At 30.9% G+C, this 17,092-nt stretch overlaps 1 protein-coding gene across 1 annotated transcript in view; it reads right to left on the reverse strand.

Annotated features, from left to right (window-relative positions):
• Positions 1 to 17,092, reverse strand: part of Fancm (FA complementation group M) — a 58,821-nt gene that overhangs the window by 5,534 nt on the left and 36,195 nt on the right. Inside the window, exons 9-12 of the mRNA XM_085812906.1 lie at positions 10,468 to 10,637; positions 3,403 to 3,609; positions 1,280 to 1,451; positions 907 to 1,043 (exon numbers count right to left, since the gene is read on the reverse strand). Of these exons, the coding sequence (XP_085669032.1) occupies positions 907 to 1,043; positions 1,280 to 1,451; positions 3,403 to 3,609; positions 10,468 to 10,637 (686 nt within the window). The remainder of the gene's footprint in view (positions 1 to 906; positions 1,044 to 1,279; positions 1,452 to 3,402; positions 3,610 to 10,467; positions 10,638 to 17,092) is intronic.

The following is a 17,092-nucleotide window of genomic DNA, read 5'->3' on the forward strand; positions in this document are numbered from 1 at the left end:
TATATACCGGTTTTGTACCCAAGAGCCCATGCCTTTATTTCATATATAGCTCACAAACAGACCTGGTACCGAAAGAATTTATGACATTTCTAATCTCTCAGGTTTCGACATCATTGTCAAATCTTACAAATTCAAACATGGAGTGGTACAGTGCCACAACTGTCAGCATTCTTCTTATGTGAAATGTGGTCTTAATAATAAAAATTTTGAGCAAAATGGATCTAAGATTTTAAATTCTGCAACTTTACAGTTTCATGCTACTAACTATCGGAAATGTCCTAAAACCCCTCTGAACAGGAAATAAGCACATTCTGAAAAGTCTACAGTGCTCACAACAACTAGTCAGACACCAAATCCTCCATAGACAATTATACTACCTTACTTGAAAATCCTACAGAATCTGTTAAGTTAACAAAGTTTAGGGAGAATAATGATCAGGAAATTAAATAAACAGACATTCTAACTGATAAGAAGTTCCAAAGTTAGCGAAAATGAGTAACAATAACAATGTAAACATCAATGAAGCCCTTTTTATTTCCTAAAGATAATAAAAGAAACTAACAATGCATTTTATCCTTGACTAATTTAAACTATTTCTGGATGAATGCACAAAATTTATAGTGCCCCAGCACCAACAGATAAACATTCTGCAGTCTTTAACAACTTTGAAGATGTGTATTTTAGTTTCTCAGTGTACTTTTGCAAATACTGTTTTCTGCTTCCTTTATTATTTAATTTACATTATTTTCCTTAAAAGTTTCATACTTCTTTATAAGGGAATTTTCTTTTTAGAAGGGAAGACAAGGGGAAAAATAAAAATTAATAATTCCCTCATGTTAAATTTAATAGAAAATATAAATTTATAAAAAATATAGAAAAACCAAATTTATGTTATTCAATACTAACCTGAAAGCATTTTTGATTTTTCAATGAGATACAATCTGACTTGGGCAATAAGCATTCATTACTTGTTGATACTCGAAAATTAGTATTATATTCAGTCAATTCTTCTTTAGATAAGAAAGCTTCACCTTTATATTTTCCTAAAAGAGAAAAAAAGCATGGTAAAAGCTAATATAATATTTAATAAACACTCTGGAGTACTGGAGTAGGTAGAACAGCACTAAGAATGTGAGATTGAAGCCTTATTCACTTGAATAAAAAAGATTTAAGTAGAGTTAAAAATATATATATATATATATATATATATATATATATATATATATGTTTTCACTAAACACAACTTGAGATAGAAAATAAACCTATCACAGTCTCTTACCTTTGGTACTAACAGGCTTTTTAGATTCAACATCTACTTTAGTCATCACACAAGTAGGAGTAATTCCAGGAGGGATTAATGATGGGCTTTTCTGATAAAACTGAGCAAATGAAAATCCTTTTGTTATTGCTCGGTTAACTGATTTTTTTTTATATTCACAACTACTGTACATCTAAAAAAAAAAAAAAAAAAAAAAAAAGGAGAGAGAGAGAGTACAAATTAGCTATAAAGTGAATTGAGAATAAATTATGTATAACTAGTTAAATGGATAATACTAGCACATCACTGAGTTTCCCTTTGAAATGCAAAGAAGGTTGGTTGGGGATTCCAAAAAACTTCTTTAAGAGTATTATTTATATTTTACTGCCATTCATTTATCATTTAAAGCCAAATAACAGCAAATTAAAAAATTCATTCAGCAAATCAAAAAGTAATTATCATTAAAGTAAGATAAAAAATTAAAATGTAGGCACAAAACACTTTCTTTAGGGGGGGAAAGGGTAAATGATATAACACATTCTTCCAAAAAAAAATTAAAATAGATATAAATAAATAAATAAAAAGAAAATGCACGTACCTATTATTCTATGGAAAAAATTCTATAACTCTTTTGTCTAATTAAATTATATATTAATACAGTTGTAAATTTATTTGTTCTCTCCAGGTTGTTCCCCAAATTAAGTTTCAATACAAAATGCACTGCATAATATTTTTCATATTTTTAAACTAAAAAAAAACACAGGCAGTTATAATTAATTTAGTTCATACTCAATAATTAAGAAAGGTTTGGTTGCACCACGAATATAACTTTGAATACTATTTATTGTGCACAAAACGAAAACCTAATCATAATAAAAAGTAGCTTCATGTGCATTGATGATCTTCTAAACTGCCCACCAGTGGTGGAGTGATAAAGTTGCCAAACACAGGTAGTTTGATACGGGTTTCAGTTCTGGTGAACATGCTGGCCGCATGGGAGTTTTCATGGTTTTCTTCATGTGTAACATGGATATAAGCCAGTTTTCTTTAACACATCCCTCCTCTTAGACAGACAGGCCTCAAGTTGCTTTGCCTTACTTAATAAATCCATTGTAATCTGTTAATGATCTTCTAAGAAATGCCTATGAGAATAACTGAACACTGGCCTGCAAAACTGAATAAGCCTAAAAATGAAGAAGCCTGCCTGCCGCTAATTTACTTTGACTTCACTGACTCAGATTATCCTTTCAAAGACAGCACTTCAAAAACAGAAAATGTGTCTGTCCTTCAAGAACAAAATGAGAATTATGTAAGTGATAAGGCATCTCTTTACAGAATGACTTTAACAAATCCCAGGAAAGATCAATCAAGTCATGCGAGGCCTTCCACAAATCGAGAAGTATAAAAATTTGCATTACGAATTCTCAGTGTAACTATCCATATGTACTGTGAAATTGGAAACTCAACTTGGTAATACTTAATTTTTATTTGAAGCTGTATAGCACACAGACACAAACAAAATGGCTTATCCAAAGGGAGATCACAACTGATGTTAAGTTCAACTAAATGCACTTGCTTCAGATTTTCTTTTCATGCACCTCAGAGCAGAAACTTCAAAAAAATTTTTTGAAGAAATTTTTTCTAAAATAGCCAGAACTTTCTCAACTTAATCATTTTAAAAATCACAAAAGTTTTTGTATTAATTAATACAAAACTAAGTAATTAATACAGATCCACTAAAAAATAAAAGTAATTAATACACATCCCTCCACAAGAAGTATGATAATTTTTTAATAATTAGATACTTAATAAAATACAAAAAATTATGATTTAGAAACATAAAAGAATATTTTGAATGATGTGTAATATTTTATATGTCCATCTAAAGGCATTTAGCTTCATTATTTATAATACATATTTTTCATCAAAGAAATTATTAATGCTGTAAGTAAAGAAAAACTAAAATTAGGGGATATAAGCTAGTTTAAAGCAACATTCTTAATCAATTATACATTTTAAATTTGAAATAACTCTTTAAGAATGTTTAAAATGGTAAAATTCAGTTTATTAAAAGGAGGTTGCTTATGAGACTAAATATATTCCTTCTTATGAACTAAAACAATCTGTTAAAAAAAATTACTTACTTGCTCTTCTTTCCCTTCTCCTATTAAAATAATAATTCGTCCTTTTCTGAGTCTTCCTGTCCGGCCCATACGCTGAATTAGCCGAATTGGTGACTTTGGGCAATCATAACAAACAATTAAATCAACTTCTCCTATATCAAGTCCTTCTTCACCTACACATGTTGACACCAATGTATTGTAACCCCCAGAACGAAACTGTGCTATTACCTAAAATTTAAATTTGATTACATACACATATATATAGCTTATATAACGTATATAGTACATAAAGGGGTTGTTTTTCATAGATTATCCTGCACATTAAATAAATTGGGTCTTGTTAACTGGAAGTAAAAAAAAAAAAAAAAAAAAAAAAAAAAAAAAATAAATAAATAAAATAAAATAAAGCCTAATCTGCCACTTTTATTTTATTAACAAAGAACCAACACTTTTCAAGACGTATTACAGCACATTTGCATGAAGCCTTTCTACTTTTAACTATATGTTTTTCATTATTTCCTCTGCTTTTTCCAGATGTAATTTGTTTATGGCCAACCTTGGTGGCCATTTTTTTCCAACAAGCACCAACATCTCACAGTTTCACTGGATGTTTCTGAGATTGGCCTCCCTTTTTCCCATGAGTTCAAACTATAGAATTTGGCAACCTGCCCTTTCATGTGCATATCAGTCAAAGAAATGTTCACAATTTTTTGAGCTTCTTAATAGACTACAAATGTAAGTTTTTATATTTTCATTCCTATAATTCTCTTGTTCATTCATTCAATATAATTCATTCATTTTAGCATGCTTTGTTTTAAACTGTCCAGATCATAATTTAATGACAATTGTAAATTCTCCTTTTTTCAGCTATAGCAGGTTTTAAGCGTTAAGAGTTTAGATATTTATGTTCATAAATCAGCTCTTTTTTAATTGTGTGTTAATGCATTTGAAACTTTCTATGATTTAAATGAATAACATTTTTGAATGTATTTGCGTGAAGTTTTCTTCTTTCAGAAAGCATTGATTTCATATTTTTAGCTCAAAGAGCAGTAGCCCAGCAAAGGCTATTAATTTCGTTTTGGCATTTTGCATCAAATTACTATAAACGGCATATCAGTTTTCAAATTGTTGCCACCAAATGTTAGAATCCTGCATTAAATTTAAAGAAATTAAATAATGAAGAATTTGCATAAATATATGTATGTTTCTTGCATTCTGATAAAAAAATGGCATCTAGAGCCATCAAATTTTGAATAAGGTATGTCTCCACCCGAATATAGGTATCTGGAAGCCCTAATTTGGAATTTGTTTTATTATCTATTTCATATTTTGTAAAACGTTAACGAATTTTTGATTAAAAAATCTCAATGATTTCAAAGTGAGCAATGGCGACACTGACCCCCCCCCCAAAAAAAAATTATCTCCAGAGCATGTGAGACTGTGTATTGGAAGTTTTAAAGATATGCTCTTTTAAAATTATTTTGTGATAATGCCGTTGAATTGTATTTGATGCTTTAAGTGCAAAGTACATGATATTTAAATACGGTTATTAGACATATAATATTGCAAACAAGAGCAATTAATTTACAACAGTTAAGAGTCACAACGTCAAGAAGAATGAAACATGTTATTTGGCACTCAATAATCGACCCCGTTTAATGTTTTAAACACTAACTGTTGAAAAGTTCTGTTTGAAGCATTAAACAAAGTGAGAATAGTTAATTAGTATAATTTATTTTTTTAATTTCTATACTTTCACTAATTCTTACATTTTTCTAGCTTTAATAACAATTTAAGGTTTCCATTTCAGGCTTAAAAAATTTTCACTGCAAGTTAACAAGGCACAGTTTATTTACCCTACGCATTATTCTCCGGGATAACCTATTAAAAAATAATTAATTTTTGTAGTAAAACCGTTTATTTCAAACCTTGGCTTAATTTATGAGTTAAATGTTTATTCTTTATAGTATACATATATAATTTAAGAAAGAATAACAAACTAAAAAAGACCTGTGTGGTCAAGAATTTTGCGCATTGAGCTGCAAAATTAGAAAACAAGGTAAAAAAGAAAATTTTTCATGCTATTGCTTTAAAGCAAATGTGATAGTGTGGTTCCTGTGAATAATTTTTAACACTAAGTTAAAATAAATTGCAATTAAAAGTTAAAATACAAGATAAATGAAATTATAACAAGAAAACTGACAAATAAAAAGTGAATGTAAAACTCAGTTCAAATTTAAATGTTAAAAAATGTTGATTAAAGTCTAAACAATTATAAAACATTTAAACATAAACACAAAAGTTATTTAAGACATGAGCAAAAATACAAAGAAGCGGTAAATAGTAAGCCTAATTCGAATCTCATTACGGACTTTTCAGGGGAAATGCACAATGATCTTCGAATCCAGCTAATTCCATATCGCATTTCGTCAAAACAGAAGAACTGAGACTGAACACAAAATAACTTTTGACTATTAAACCTACAAAATAACCTATTAAAACTTAAGTCTCAATTCCTTTGCTTTATTTCCCGACACGTCCGCTGGTTAAAAGTAAATGAGAAACATATTAATGGTGTAAGAAAAAACTATACAGACTAGCCTGGTTAGGCAAATGTACAGAACATAATAAACAGTGAATTGCTATTCGTCAATAATACAAGATTTTTAGGGAGGACCTATTAGCTTAAAGAGTTAAAACTTAGTAAAAGAAGGAAAAAAACTTTTAAAATTTAAAATTAAAAGCATATCAAATTAAGTCTTGCTATGACCAAAATTAAAACAACTAAGAAAAATCTAAAACAAACCTTAATCTGTGAAAAGCTATGAGCTAAAATTGTCTCTTGCCTCCAGAAAAGATAAGAATTTAGCTTACCAATAAGGTGGGACGATGTAAAAGGGAAAGAAATGTCATGAAGCTATGGCCAATGAAATGTAACAGACAGTTGGCACAACCTGACTCAGGAAGCCCGGGGGAAGGGGGGGGGTTAATGGTCAAAGATGGTAGAACTTCTTTCAAACCCAATATATTTATACAGTCAAAAGTTGTTAATTTGGACACCCATAATCCGGACCTCAAAGCTAAAAACTTTCTGCGCATGCGCCGCGTTGACATAGGCGTTTACGCGTGCGCGTAAGACCTTTTACGACTGCGCATATGCGTGTGCGCAAGTGCCGAATACGTTTTCGCGTGCGCGTTTTATGTATAACGGACGGTGTAAGCTAAAATTATCTAATTATCTATTTCAGTTAATGTTGATCATTGCGTTGTTCCTTAATTTTCGAATTGGATCCGGCTTATTATTTTTTGCAGACTGTACAAGCAATACTATAAAAGTAAACTTGAACTTTCGATTATGTCAACTAGAATTTCCGATTCTGGAGCTCTCAAAGGATTGTACAAAACAAAAGTATGTTTCGATGTCCATCAAACAAAAAGTGGAATTGCTGCAAAAAATGGACAAAGACATAAAGAATGTGACAGAGAGGTTAGTGAAAACGAAAAAATTTCGATTGACAAGTTAGTCGGTATTCTCGACACAGCAATTATCGGGACTTGAACAGCGGAACTTTGTAACTAAACAAGAAATTATGTCTGTTTAATAGAATTGAAGAGAAAGTATTATCACATGAAACGAAGCAACTTAAACAACCTACATTGAAAGAAATGTTTAATAAAGTAAACAAATAAATATTAAGCTCTTTCTTTTTGTAAATTTTGATACCCTTTAGATCATAATTGTTCTTTATTTCATAAATTATGGTTTCATATTTATAATTTTGTAATTTCTGCATGCCATCTTACCAGATTTAAACTGATGATCTATAATCCGGAATCGCCGAAGTCCCGACGAGTCCGGATTAACGACTTTTGACTGTATTTTGTTCTACAAGAAAGCTGCTCTTTAAATACTTAAATTTTACCACCTTAAAAGACTGAATAGTGTTTTAATTTTATAAAATAAAGCTAATATCAGAATGAAAAAGAATGTGATAATTTTGAAGATAACCCAGAGAAGAGATAAAAAAGTACATAAATGATTAAAAATATTGTACTATTCTTTAAGATGAACAGAAAAGTTGGAAACTTATAACATAATTAGAAAATAATTTCGCCAACTTAATTTTAAATATTGAATTAATATTTTGTAGTAAATCAGAAATTAAAGCAACAGTTTTGAATCAGATTAAGGACAGTTTTAATATAGTAACCAATTATGATAAATCACAAAAAGTTCCTAATTATTAGTACACATCATTCTCAGTTATTAAACTGTTTTCATATTAATATCAATTGAAATTCCTATTCTTACATATTAATGACTTGCAAAAGATCTTTTAAATAAATAAGCCAAATCAAAAGGAAAATTTAAATTATTATAGCTTCATACAATTACAAATTTTATGAAACAACTAAAAAATGTCTTAAAGCAGAACGAAAAAAATTCTAATTCAGATTTGGAAACATTTAAAAGAATTATTAAACTACAGCCAAAAAGGAGAAAAAGCATTAACAGAGCATTCTAGGAAAATTAGGAAAATACGTCTCAGAGTCTAGAAAACATATGTTCTGGAATTCTCCAAAATATCATTAGCTAGTGAAAAATCATCAAAGTTGAGTAAATTTGCAACAAGATATATCAAAATACCTGTATTTCATAATAATACTAATTATAATAAATTTGAAACCTTTCAGATTTTATATTATGCCCAAAGGGGCATTTAAAAAATATTTTGTGTGTTACCTTTATTTATTAAATATCATATTCTTTGCATCTAAACCACATAAAATTCATTTCAACAGCAAGATCACAAAATATTTAAAAACAGCATATCTTTAGAATTTCCAATAGACAGTTTCGTGTGCTGAAGATAAAAATCTTTTTTTCTGTACAGTTTTGTTGTTGCTCGTATTGAAATCGTTGAGTTTGTTAATAGAAAAATTCTCTGGCATCCAGGTGCTCATGTTCGGGTGGAGGATTACATTACTCAAAATCTGATGGCTCTAGGTATACTGTTGTTTTTTTCACAATGCGAGAAACATACATACATGCATGCAGATTCTTCATTACTTAATTTGGTACTCTTCTGTTATCAGGACTGTATTCAGAAATGTGGGAATATATGCATGTACAGTCAAAAGTCGTTAATTCGGACACCCATAATCCGGAATGATCTATAATCCGGACCTCAAAGCTAAAAACTTTCTGCGCATGCGCCACGTTGGCACATGCGCACAGGCATTTTACGTGTGCGCGTAAGACCTTGACTACTGCGCATATGCGTGTGCGCAAGTGCAGAATACGTTTTCGCCTGCGCGTTTAATGTATAACGGACGGTGTAAGCTAAAATTACCTAATTAGCTATTTCAGTTAATGTTAATGATTGCGTTGTTCCTTAATCTTCGAATTGGATCCCGCTTATTATTTTTTGCAGACTGTAAGAGCAATTTTATAAAAGTAAACTTGAACTTTCGATTATGTCAAAAAGAATTTCCGATGCTGGAACTTCCAAAGGATCTACAAAACGAAAGTATGTTTCGATGTCCAACAAACAAAAAGTGGAATTACTGCAAAAAATGGATAAAGACATGAAGAATGTGACAGAGAAGTTAGTGAAAATGAAAAAATTTCGATTGACAAGTTAGTCGGTATTCTCGGCACAGCAATTAACGAGACTTGAACAGCGGAACTTTATAACTGAACAAGAAATTATGTCTTTTTATAGAATTAAAGAGAAAGTATTATCACATAAAATGAAGCAACTTAAACAACTTACATTGAGAGAAATGTTTAATAAAGTAAACAAATAAATATTAAGCTTTTTTTTGTAAATTTTGATACCCTTTAGATCATAATTGTTCTTTATTTCATAAATTACGGTTTCATATTTTTAATTTTAGAATTTCTGCATGCCATCTTACGAGATTTAAACTGATGATCTATAATCCGGAAAAATCGATAATCCGGAATCGCCGAAGTCCCAACGAGTCCGGATTAACGACTTTTGACTGTATATGTGTACATACATATGCATGTGTATGTATATACACACACTAACATACTCGTATATATATCTATACATATGTTCGTACATTCCCACCTTTCTGCATCCGGTCCTGATAACAGAAGAGTATCTTTAATTTCTTTAAAGTTTTACAAAATATAAAATAGATAATAAAACAAATTCAGAATTCGGGCATCCAGGTGGGTGCCCATGTTCAGGAGGAGAATTACTTTATTCAAAATCTGATGGCTCCATGTACTGTCGTTTTTTTTTTTCACAATGCGAGAAACATACATACATTCAAGCAGATTTTTCATTATTAAATTTCCTTAAATATAATACAGGGCAATACTATTTGAAAAGTGAAATGTACATTTACAGTGAAGCAATGCAAAATACTGTTTCAAAACTATTAATAGCCCTTCTGGCCTTCCCCTTTGTGCTACAAATAGTTACTTAACAGATGCTGTATGTTTTTTTAAAATATCTTTTTACACTACAAAATAAAACCAACTATAAATATAAAAAACTTAAACAAGCGATATATTTAGAAACAATCTCTCTTTTAAATAAAAGGGTTGACATATATAAAATACGGAATTTCTATAGTGCTGCAAAATGAAATAATTTTTAAAAGAATTACAATAACTACCATATTTGACGGCATATAAGACGCACCCTTATTTAGAAGGCCACACACATGTAGATGTAGAAAAAGTTATGTGTGTCTAGACCTTTATCAGGGCTAAAAATAGCATTCAGTATTGAAAGTTAACCTGTGTCCTTCACGTATAAGATGCAGGTAACTTTTTTTGAGACCAAATTTAGAAAAAAAAGTGAGTCTTATATGGCGTCAAATATGGTAATCAATATCGAGAAAAGGAGCATAAATTTTTCAACAGAAAATATAACAATCCATTTTCAATTTAGTTATTCAGAACTAATTTTGAACATTTTATATTGCCTAAGACTTGTCAGTTTAAATATTAATAAAATTATGAATAATTGCTCATGCGCATTTACTAATTCATAAAAGAAGAAAATACAGCATTATTATGTTCATTTAAGTAAAATATATTACCTTTAACTGATGCTTTTGTGAATATCCAGCATTTGATAGAGATTTGGTTGCTTGACCAATAAAGCTCATAGCTTTTATCATAGGTTGATGGCGATTCAGCATCTCTACAATTTCCTGGACACTGTCCCTATACTGTGAAAACACCATAACCCTTGTACCTTGGGCAGAATCTGAAATGAAAGCAAATATGCAGGAACATTTTAGCTACAGGATGTTATAAAATATTGTATGTATATATAAATTTTAGCCATAACCACTTTTCTTTTTAAATGCAATTAAAAAGATAAAATCATCTACATGTATACATATGCAGCATTTGTGTACATATAAGCATACATCTTCTGAACATATAAGCATACATCAACATTTGTTTTATAGAAATTAAAAAATACACTTCTAGAAAATTAATCTTGTTTAATTTCCAGTTAAAACAGTAGCCTTCATATTTTGCTGACTCATAAAACTATAATTTTTATTTTAAGGAATCTCCTAAAAAAACATTGAAAATATACCAATATCAAGCACATTTTTTAACAGAAAATAAAAATAAAATCATTATTTCATTATGATTTTGCTCATAACAATAGATCTATTACATTTTGGAAACTGGGCCCACCAGCGGTGAAGCGGTAAAGTCGCTGAATACTGGCAGTTTGGTCCGAGGTTCGAATTCTGTGAACAGGCTGGCTACATGGGTGTTTTTGTGGTTTTCGCCCAAGTCTAGCATGTATAGAAGCCAGTTTCTCTTAGAAAGTCCTCCACAAAAGCATTCCTCCCTTTAGGCAGATAGCCCTCAAGGTTTTGCCATAATCATATAAACCAAACTAAACCATTTTGGAAACAATAACATAGCTGTTAACATTGATATATGAAAAACCTGGAGATCACCAGCCAAAAACCAGGAGTTTCCAGAACGTTTTCATGCTGCGCCGCAGAACCATTTTATAAGAACTCAAAATTGATTTAAATTCATTTCAAAACGCATGATTTAATTTAATCACTCATTTATAAAATGAATCTGATCTAAAATATATTAATTACGTATTCTAAGTTTTATATTCTTTACCTATCTCATGTCATAATTTTCTTGCACTTTTATACAGAGAAAATTTTGAGTAGTGAAGGTAATCTATAATTTATTAAAGTACTTGTACTTTTAAACATGATAAAAATAAAATTAATAATTAATGCGCATACTATTGTGTGGGTAAACTTAGTAATACCCCATACATTTATAAGATACTTTATCCCTCCTTACCGCATAACTTTGTGATGTAACTGGAAGAACATTTCGCTAGCAATCAGGAGGTCCGAACTTCAAATCCTAGCGAAGGCATTACACATTTTTCAAGTCTTCTGGAATCTAAAAATCAAAACATCACTCTACAGTGATATAAACGAAAATGTGCTGGGTGGTAATTTGTCACCATCAGGATCTGGCAAATAGTTATGGTTGGCAATCAGACGGTCCATAGTTCAAATCCTGGTTCCTATTTTTCAAACTTTCTGTTCCTAAACTGTTACTGATTAAACACTTCTTCACAAATCTTCACACACAAATTTTCACAAATGTCTACAGTAGTTCCATAAATATCTGCAGTACATTAAGACCAATCAGATCAAATAAAATTTAATAAGAAACATTTTTTCTGAAAATCTCTAGGAATGGGGGAATGAAAGTTGCCCAACTTAAGCTTCATAAATTCAATAATGGAACAAACTGTGCAAATTTTATTTGCACAATTTAATTTTACTGGTGAAAACAGCTTCTTTAATAAAGGCTAAAAATTAAAAAAACTGGGAGATTTGGTTATCTAGCAGGAGACTGGGAGATGAGTCAAACTGAGAGTTGGTAGCTATGCAGTAACAATAAAAATTAAACAAATTTTATTTAGTTAACCATTTTAGATTTTTTTGCAGAATATATATTAGAATTTTTAGTACTCTTGCATTATCTACTCAACCTTCTCGCAAAGTTGTCAATCATTAGCAACTAATTTTCTGCCAGCATAACACGTGAAAAACAGCAGCCATTTTAAAGAATAGTGCTGCATTGAAATTATATGCAACAGCAATGAATTAATGAAATTAAAAATGGAGGAAAAAAAACACTGAATGAAACACTCAAAATTCCACACTAAAAATAAAATATCCACAATGAAACACTCAAAATTACACAAAATAGCAACAAATTAACTAAATTAAAAACACAACAAACATCCATAATAAAACCCTTAACATTCCTTTTTTCCCAATCTTTTGTCCATGTGCATAGCAATATGATTTAACTTAAAAAGAATCACATAACTGCAGAATTCTTAGAATTGAAGAGCAAACTGGCACTGTTCTTCACATACACTTTTGGGAAAAAAAAAAAAAAAAAAAAAAAAAAAAAAAAAAAGTTGCACAAAGTAACTTCATGTAATGCTCCTTTCTACGATTAAGTAAAACACCATATTTCTGGGAGGGGATGAAACACTTTCTTCTCATTAGCAGCCAAGCTCCACAGTGGGATTATGATTCTTTGCAAGGGAAGGGGGGGACTTCACTAAACAAACAAACAAACAAACAAAAAAAAAAAAAAAAAAAAAAAAAAAAACTATAAATATGACCCTCAAATTTTAAAAACATGTACATTACCACCACCATTGAGATAAATGGTGGCATTACCTATTAGCGCAATCTGCGTGGAAGCATTTGTGGGTTACCAGATGAATACATTTTCATAAAATTCTGGATTGCTTTGGCGACACAGCGTTTTGCCCAGTGACTATTGTCAGGGTTTGGCAGATAATACGATAGAATTCAAATAGCTTTTATTGTTCAGAATAATGCTACATACATTCACAGAATTGCTTATTTCATTAGGCAATTATGGACATTAAATTTTAAAGGTATTAAAGATTTCATATTCTGTGAAATGGAAACATTCTAAACACTGGCTACTTGGGAGGTCATGTAGACAATAAATTAAAGTCTTAAATTTTATGCGATGTCAGTACTTGCTAAATTGAACAGGATGATTTGTTATTGGTGCAACAAATGTACAGGAGATGTAGGGGGCACAAAGATGAATTGGAATCACACAGCATTGCAGGGTCGGAAATGACTTCATCATGCAGTATAAGGCACTGAACAGGAGGTTGAGTGAACAGCAATTATGTTGGAAGTCCGTTTTAGAGGCAAAAGGATGGACGATTATTCAAATGTTGAAATGGCTGACCCGCACCTCACACTGTGCTAGTGCTGTGGATGGCAATGAGTGCACCACTCTGTGTGTACCAGAAACGTTTCCCGCACAGGCATGCTCCTCATCATACGATCTTCGCACATCTGCACAGAAGGTTATACTAAACCAGTTGTTTCATTAGACCTACCATGAAATGAGAGCAAATGACGAAGATACCAGACAATGAGGAGAATGTCCTATGTCTGGCAATTTGAGTACGAGTACGAATACTTGAGTGATAGCCCAACAATTGGGTTTGTCTAAATCCATTGTATGGAGGATACTGGATCAGATGTGCTTATACCATCTGCAATGCGTCAAAGCATTGGAGCCTGTGGATTATCCACTATGCAGGGATTTTGCTACTTGGTATCTTCAACAGAGTACAGCAGAGAGCACATTTGCTGCGTCCATATTTTTCAAGGATGAGGCATTTTTCACAAGATAGAGAGCCTTCAATCAACATAATGCCCATTTATGGGCTTTGGATAATCCCATGGTACACGAACACCTCTAGCTCAAAGTCGTTTCTCTGTCGGTGTTTTCAGTTGTTGCGTTGCTCAGTGCTCAGTGTGGTTTCAGCATATGGGGCTGCCCCACACTACTATAGTGATGTCTGCCACACCTAAATGTTACATTTGAACAGCATTGGAGAGGTCATGGTGCTCCGGTTCATTAGCCTGTCAAGATTGCAGGAGCTATCATGCCTGGACTTCTTCTGCAATCAAATTAAGGCATTGGTGTCTGAGATTCCCGTTGACTCAGTTGAAGACCAAATTGCATGTAAAACATGTAATAAATTGAATTCTGTTACACTAACATGTTTCTGTTCTTTTTCTTTGCTTCTTTTAACTGCAGCTTGGGTGGAAGACATTTTGGACCCTGAAAATGTTATGTGACTTTTTATCATCTTTGTACCCCCTACATCTCCTATAAGTTTGTCCCACTGGTAGCGAAATTACCCTGTATGAGCATGGTAGTGTAATTTAACATAATAAAATGTAATGGTCTAAAATTTTTAGAAAGACTTCAAATTCTTCTAATATCAAAAAGTGTTTGTTCATTAAATCAACATGTTTACCAAATACTCAACAGCTTCACTTAAAACTATTCAAATAATCTTTAATGCTTGTTTTCTTCATACTTAAAAAATTAGGTACTTAACTTATTTGAAGTTCATGGCAGAATGCGATAACAAAAAAAGGTTAGAGTTCTAATAACATGATGGAATATAAATTAGTAATTCAAGTCAATAAAATTCTATTCTTAAAATATTTCAAAATCTTTTAAGCCAGATCAAAAACAAATTATTCTAACAAAGTATATATAATACACATCATCATAAATATCTTTTATTAATTACAATGTATTTATATCAATCAAATATATAACTAAAAATAAAATTATTTAAATCTTTGAGAAATGCCTTTGTTGCTTTTTAGGTGCTCAATTTGTTATGTAGTGACAGACAGTTTAAATTAAAAAGATAAATTAAAGGTTTTACATTTTGCAAAATTGCAATAATCTAGACATAGTTATAAGAAAGAGGCAAGAAAGATAAATCAAATACTTTATGTTTTCCATAGTAGCAACAGCTAATTTAGACAGATTTTTAAACTAAAATCTATTAACTAAAATTTTTAAACTGAAACCCATAAAAACTGTTGCTTTCCAGCATTCATTAAAGCTGCTCATCACTACTGACCTACATGTTAAGGATTGTTTGAAGTCAACTAAGGTACGGAATAATGTAGTAAATTTAGATATATCATACAATTAAACTTTAGGATAGTGACTCCCATTAAGCCTTTTGGTCACCAGTGCAGTTTGAAAGTAATCAGCGATCAACTCATAAATCATCACCCACAGATCACCAAAAGAGGCAATAGAGTAAATTTGGATACAGTTTTAAAATAAACCGACAGATTCTGGCACAAGTCAAAGCAATTGGTTATAGTGATTACTATAAAAAAGCTTACACAACACTTTCAATGAAATGTCACATATAAATCCTACTATCAAAATTTAAATTTTAATTTCACATATAAATCCTACTATCAAATTAAATATTTAAATGTAATCCTACTATCAAAATAAGAAAAAAAAAAAAAAAAAAAATTCTGAAAGCTTTCAGATTTTACATTAGGCCCAAAGGGTTACCTTCATTTATTAAATATCATGTTCTTCACACTTAAACCATAAAATTCATTTCAACAGCAATACCACAAAATAATTTTAAAATGAGCATATCTTTAGAATTTCCAATACATAGTCTCGCTTGCTGGAGATAAAAGTGTTTTTTTTTTCGTACAGTGTTGCCATTGTTCACTTTGAAATCGTTAAGTTTGTTAATAAAAAATTCATTAAAGTTTTAGAAAATATGAAATACATAATAAAACAAATTCCAAATTTGGGTTTCCAGATGCCCATATTTGGGAGGAAACGTATGTTATTCAAAATTTGATGGCTCTAGGTACCGTCATTTTATCAGAATGCGAGAAACATACATACATTTATGCAGATTCTTCATTATTTAATTTCTTTAATATAAAGCAGGGCTGTAATATTTGGTGGCAACAGTTTGAAAAATAAACTGACATTTAAAGTGTTCAATGCAAAATGCCAAGACGAAATTAATAGCCCTTCTGGTCTAACACCCCTTGGACTTAAAAAAAAAAATATATATATATATATATATATATATATATATTGTTGCGTGCGTACGGGTTCGTTATGACATGAATGCACAAGTCCGATGAAAAATGAACAAAAATTTATTATTATCACAACAAAAATGCTTAAACTTTCTCAAATTATCATGCAGTATTACAATATCTCACAGTAGTTATCTTTTAACTACTCAAATGTCCAATAGAACATAATTCAAAACAGCTAAGGAACGCTAATCCGCGAATTCGCTACAATCAACAACAGTAGTTTTCTAAACAACAACAAACTAAGCAACTACTACAAACTGAGATGTTTTCCTCCTTTTATAAGATTTTAAAATCACGCGCTAGAATTTTCCAGTACTTTCTCGAAATCAAAAAGAGATATTTATTTATTTAATGCACGCGCTCTTGTATTTTCAATTTTCCGGCTTAGCTTTCTTTTAATATTCGTCACGCGCTGCACTGCGCGAGAAATAAAACCATTTAAATTATAATTGAACTAACATTAGCTTTTTAAATACCAAATTCGTAACACTGCCCCCTTCCCAAGGACTGCACGTCCCGGGCAGTACAATCCCTGGACAGGAAGCTAAACTTACAAATGTGGCATAAACATTACATTACAATATCAAACAACATGATCAATAAATGCAATAACTAACTTAAACAAATCAAATGCTATCAAATACTCAATACGAAACAAATACTAAATACAAATCAAATA

This window comes from Stegodyphus dumicola, chromosome 3 (assembly GCF_044657685.1).
Source record: "Stegodyphus dumicola isolate Sdum_Otavi_A_Nest chromosome 3, ASM4465768v1".
Lineage (NCBI taxonomy): Eukaryota > Metazoa > Arthropoda > Arachnida > Araneae > Eresidae > Stegodyphus > Stegodyphus dumicola.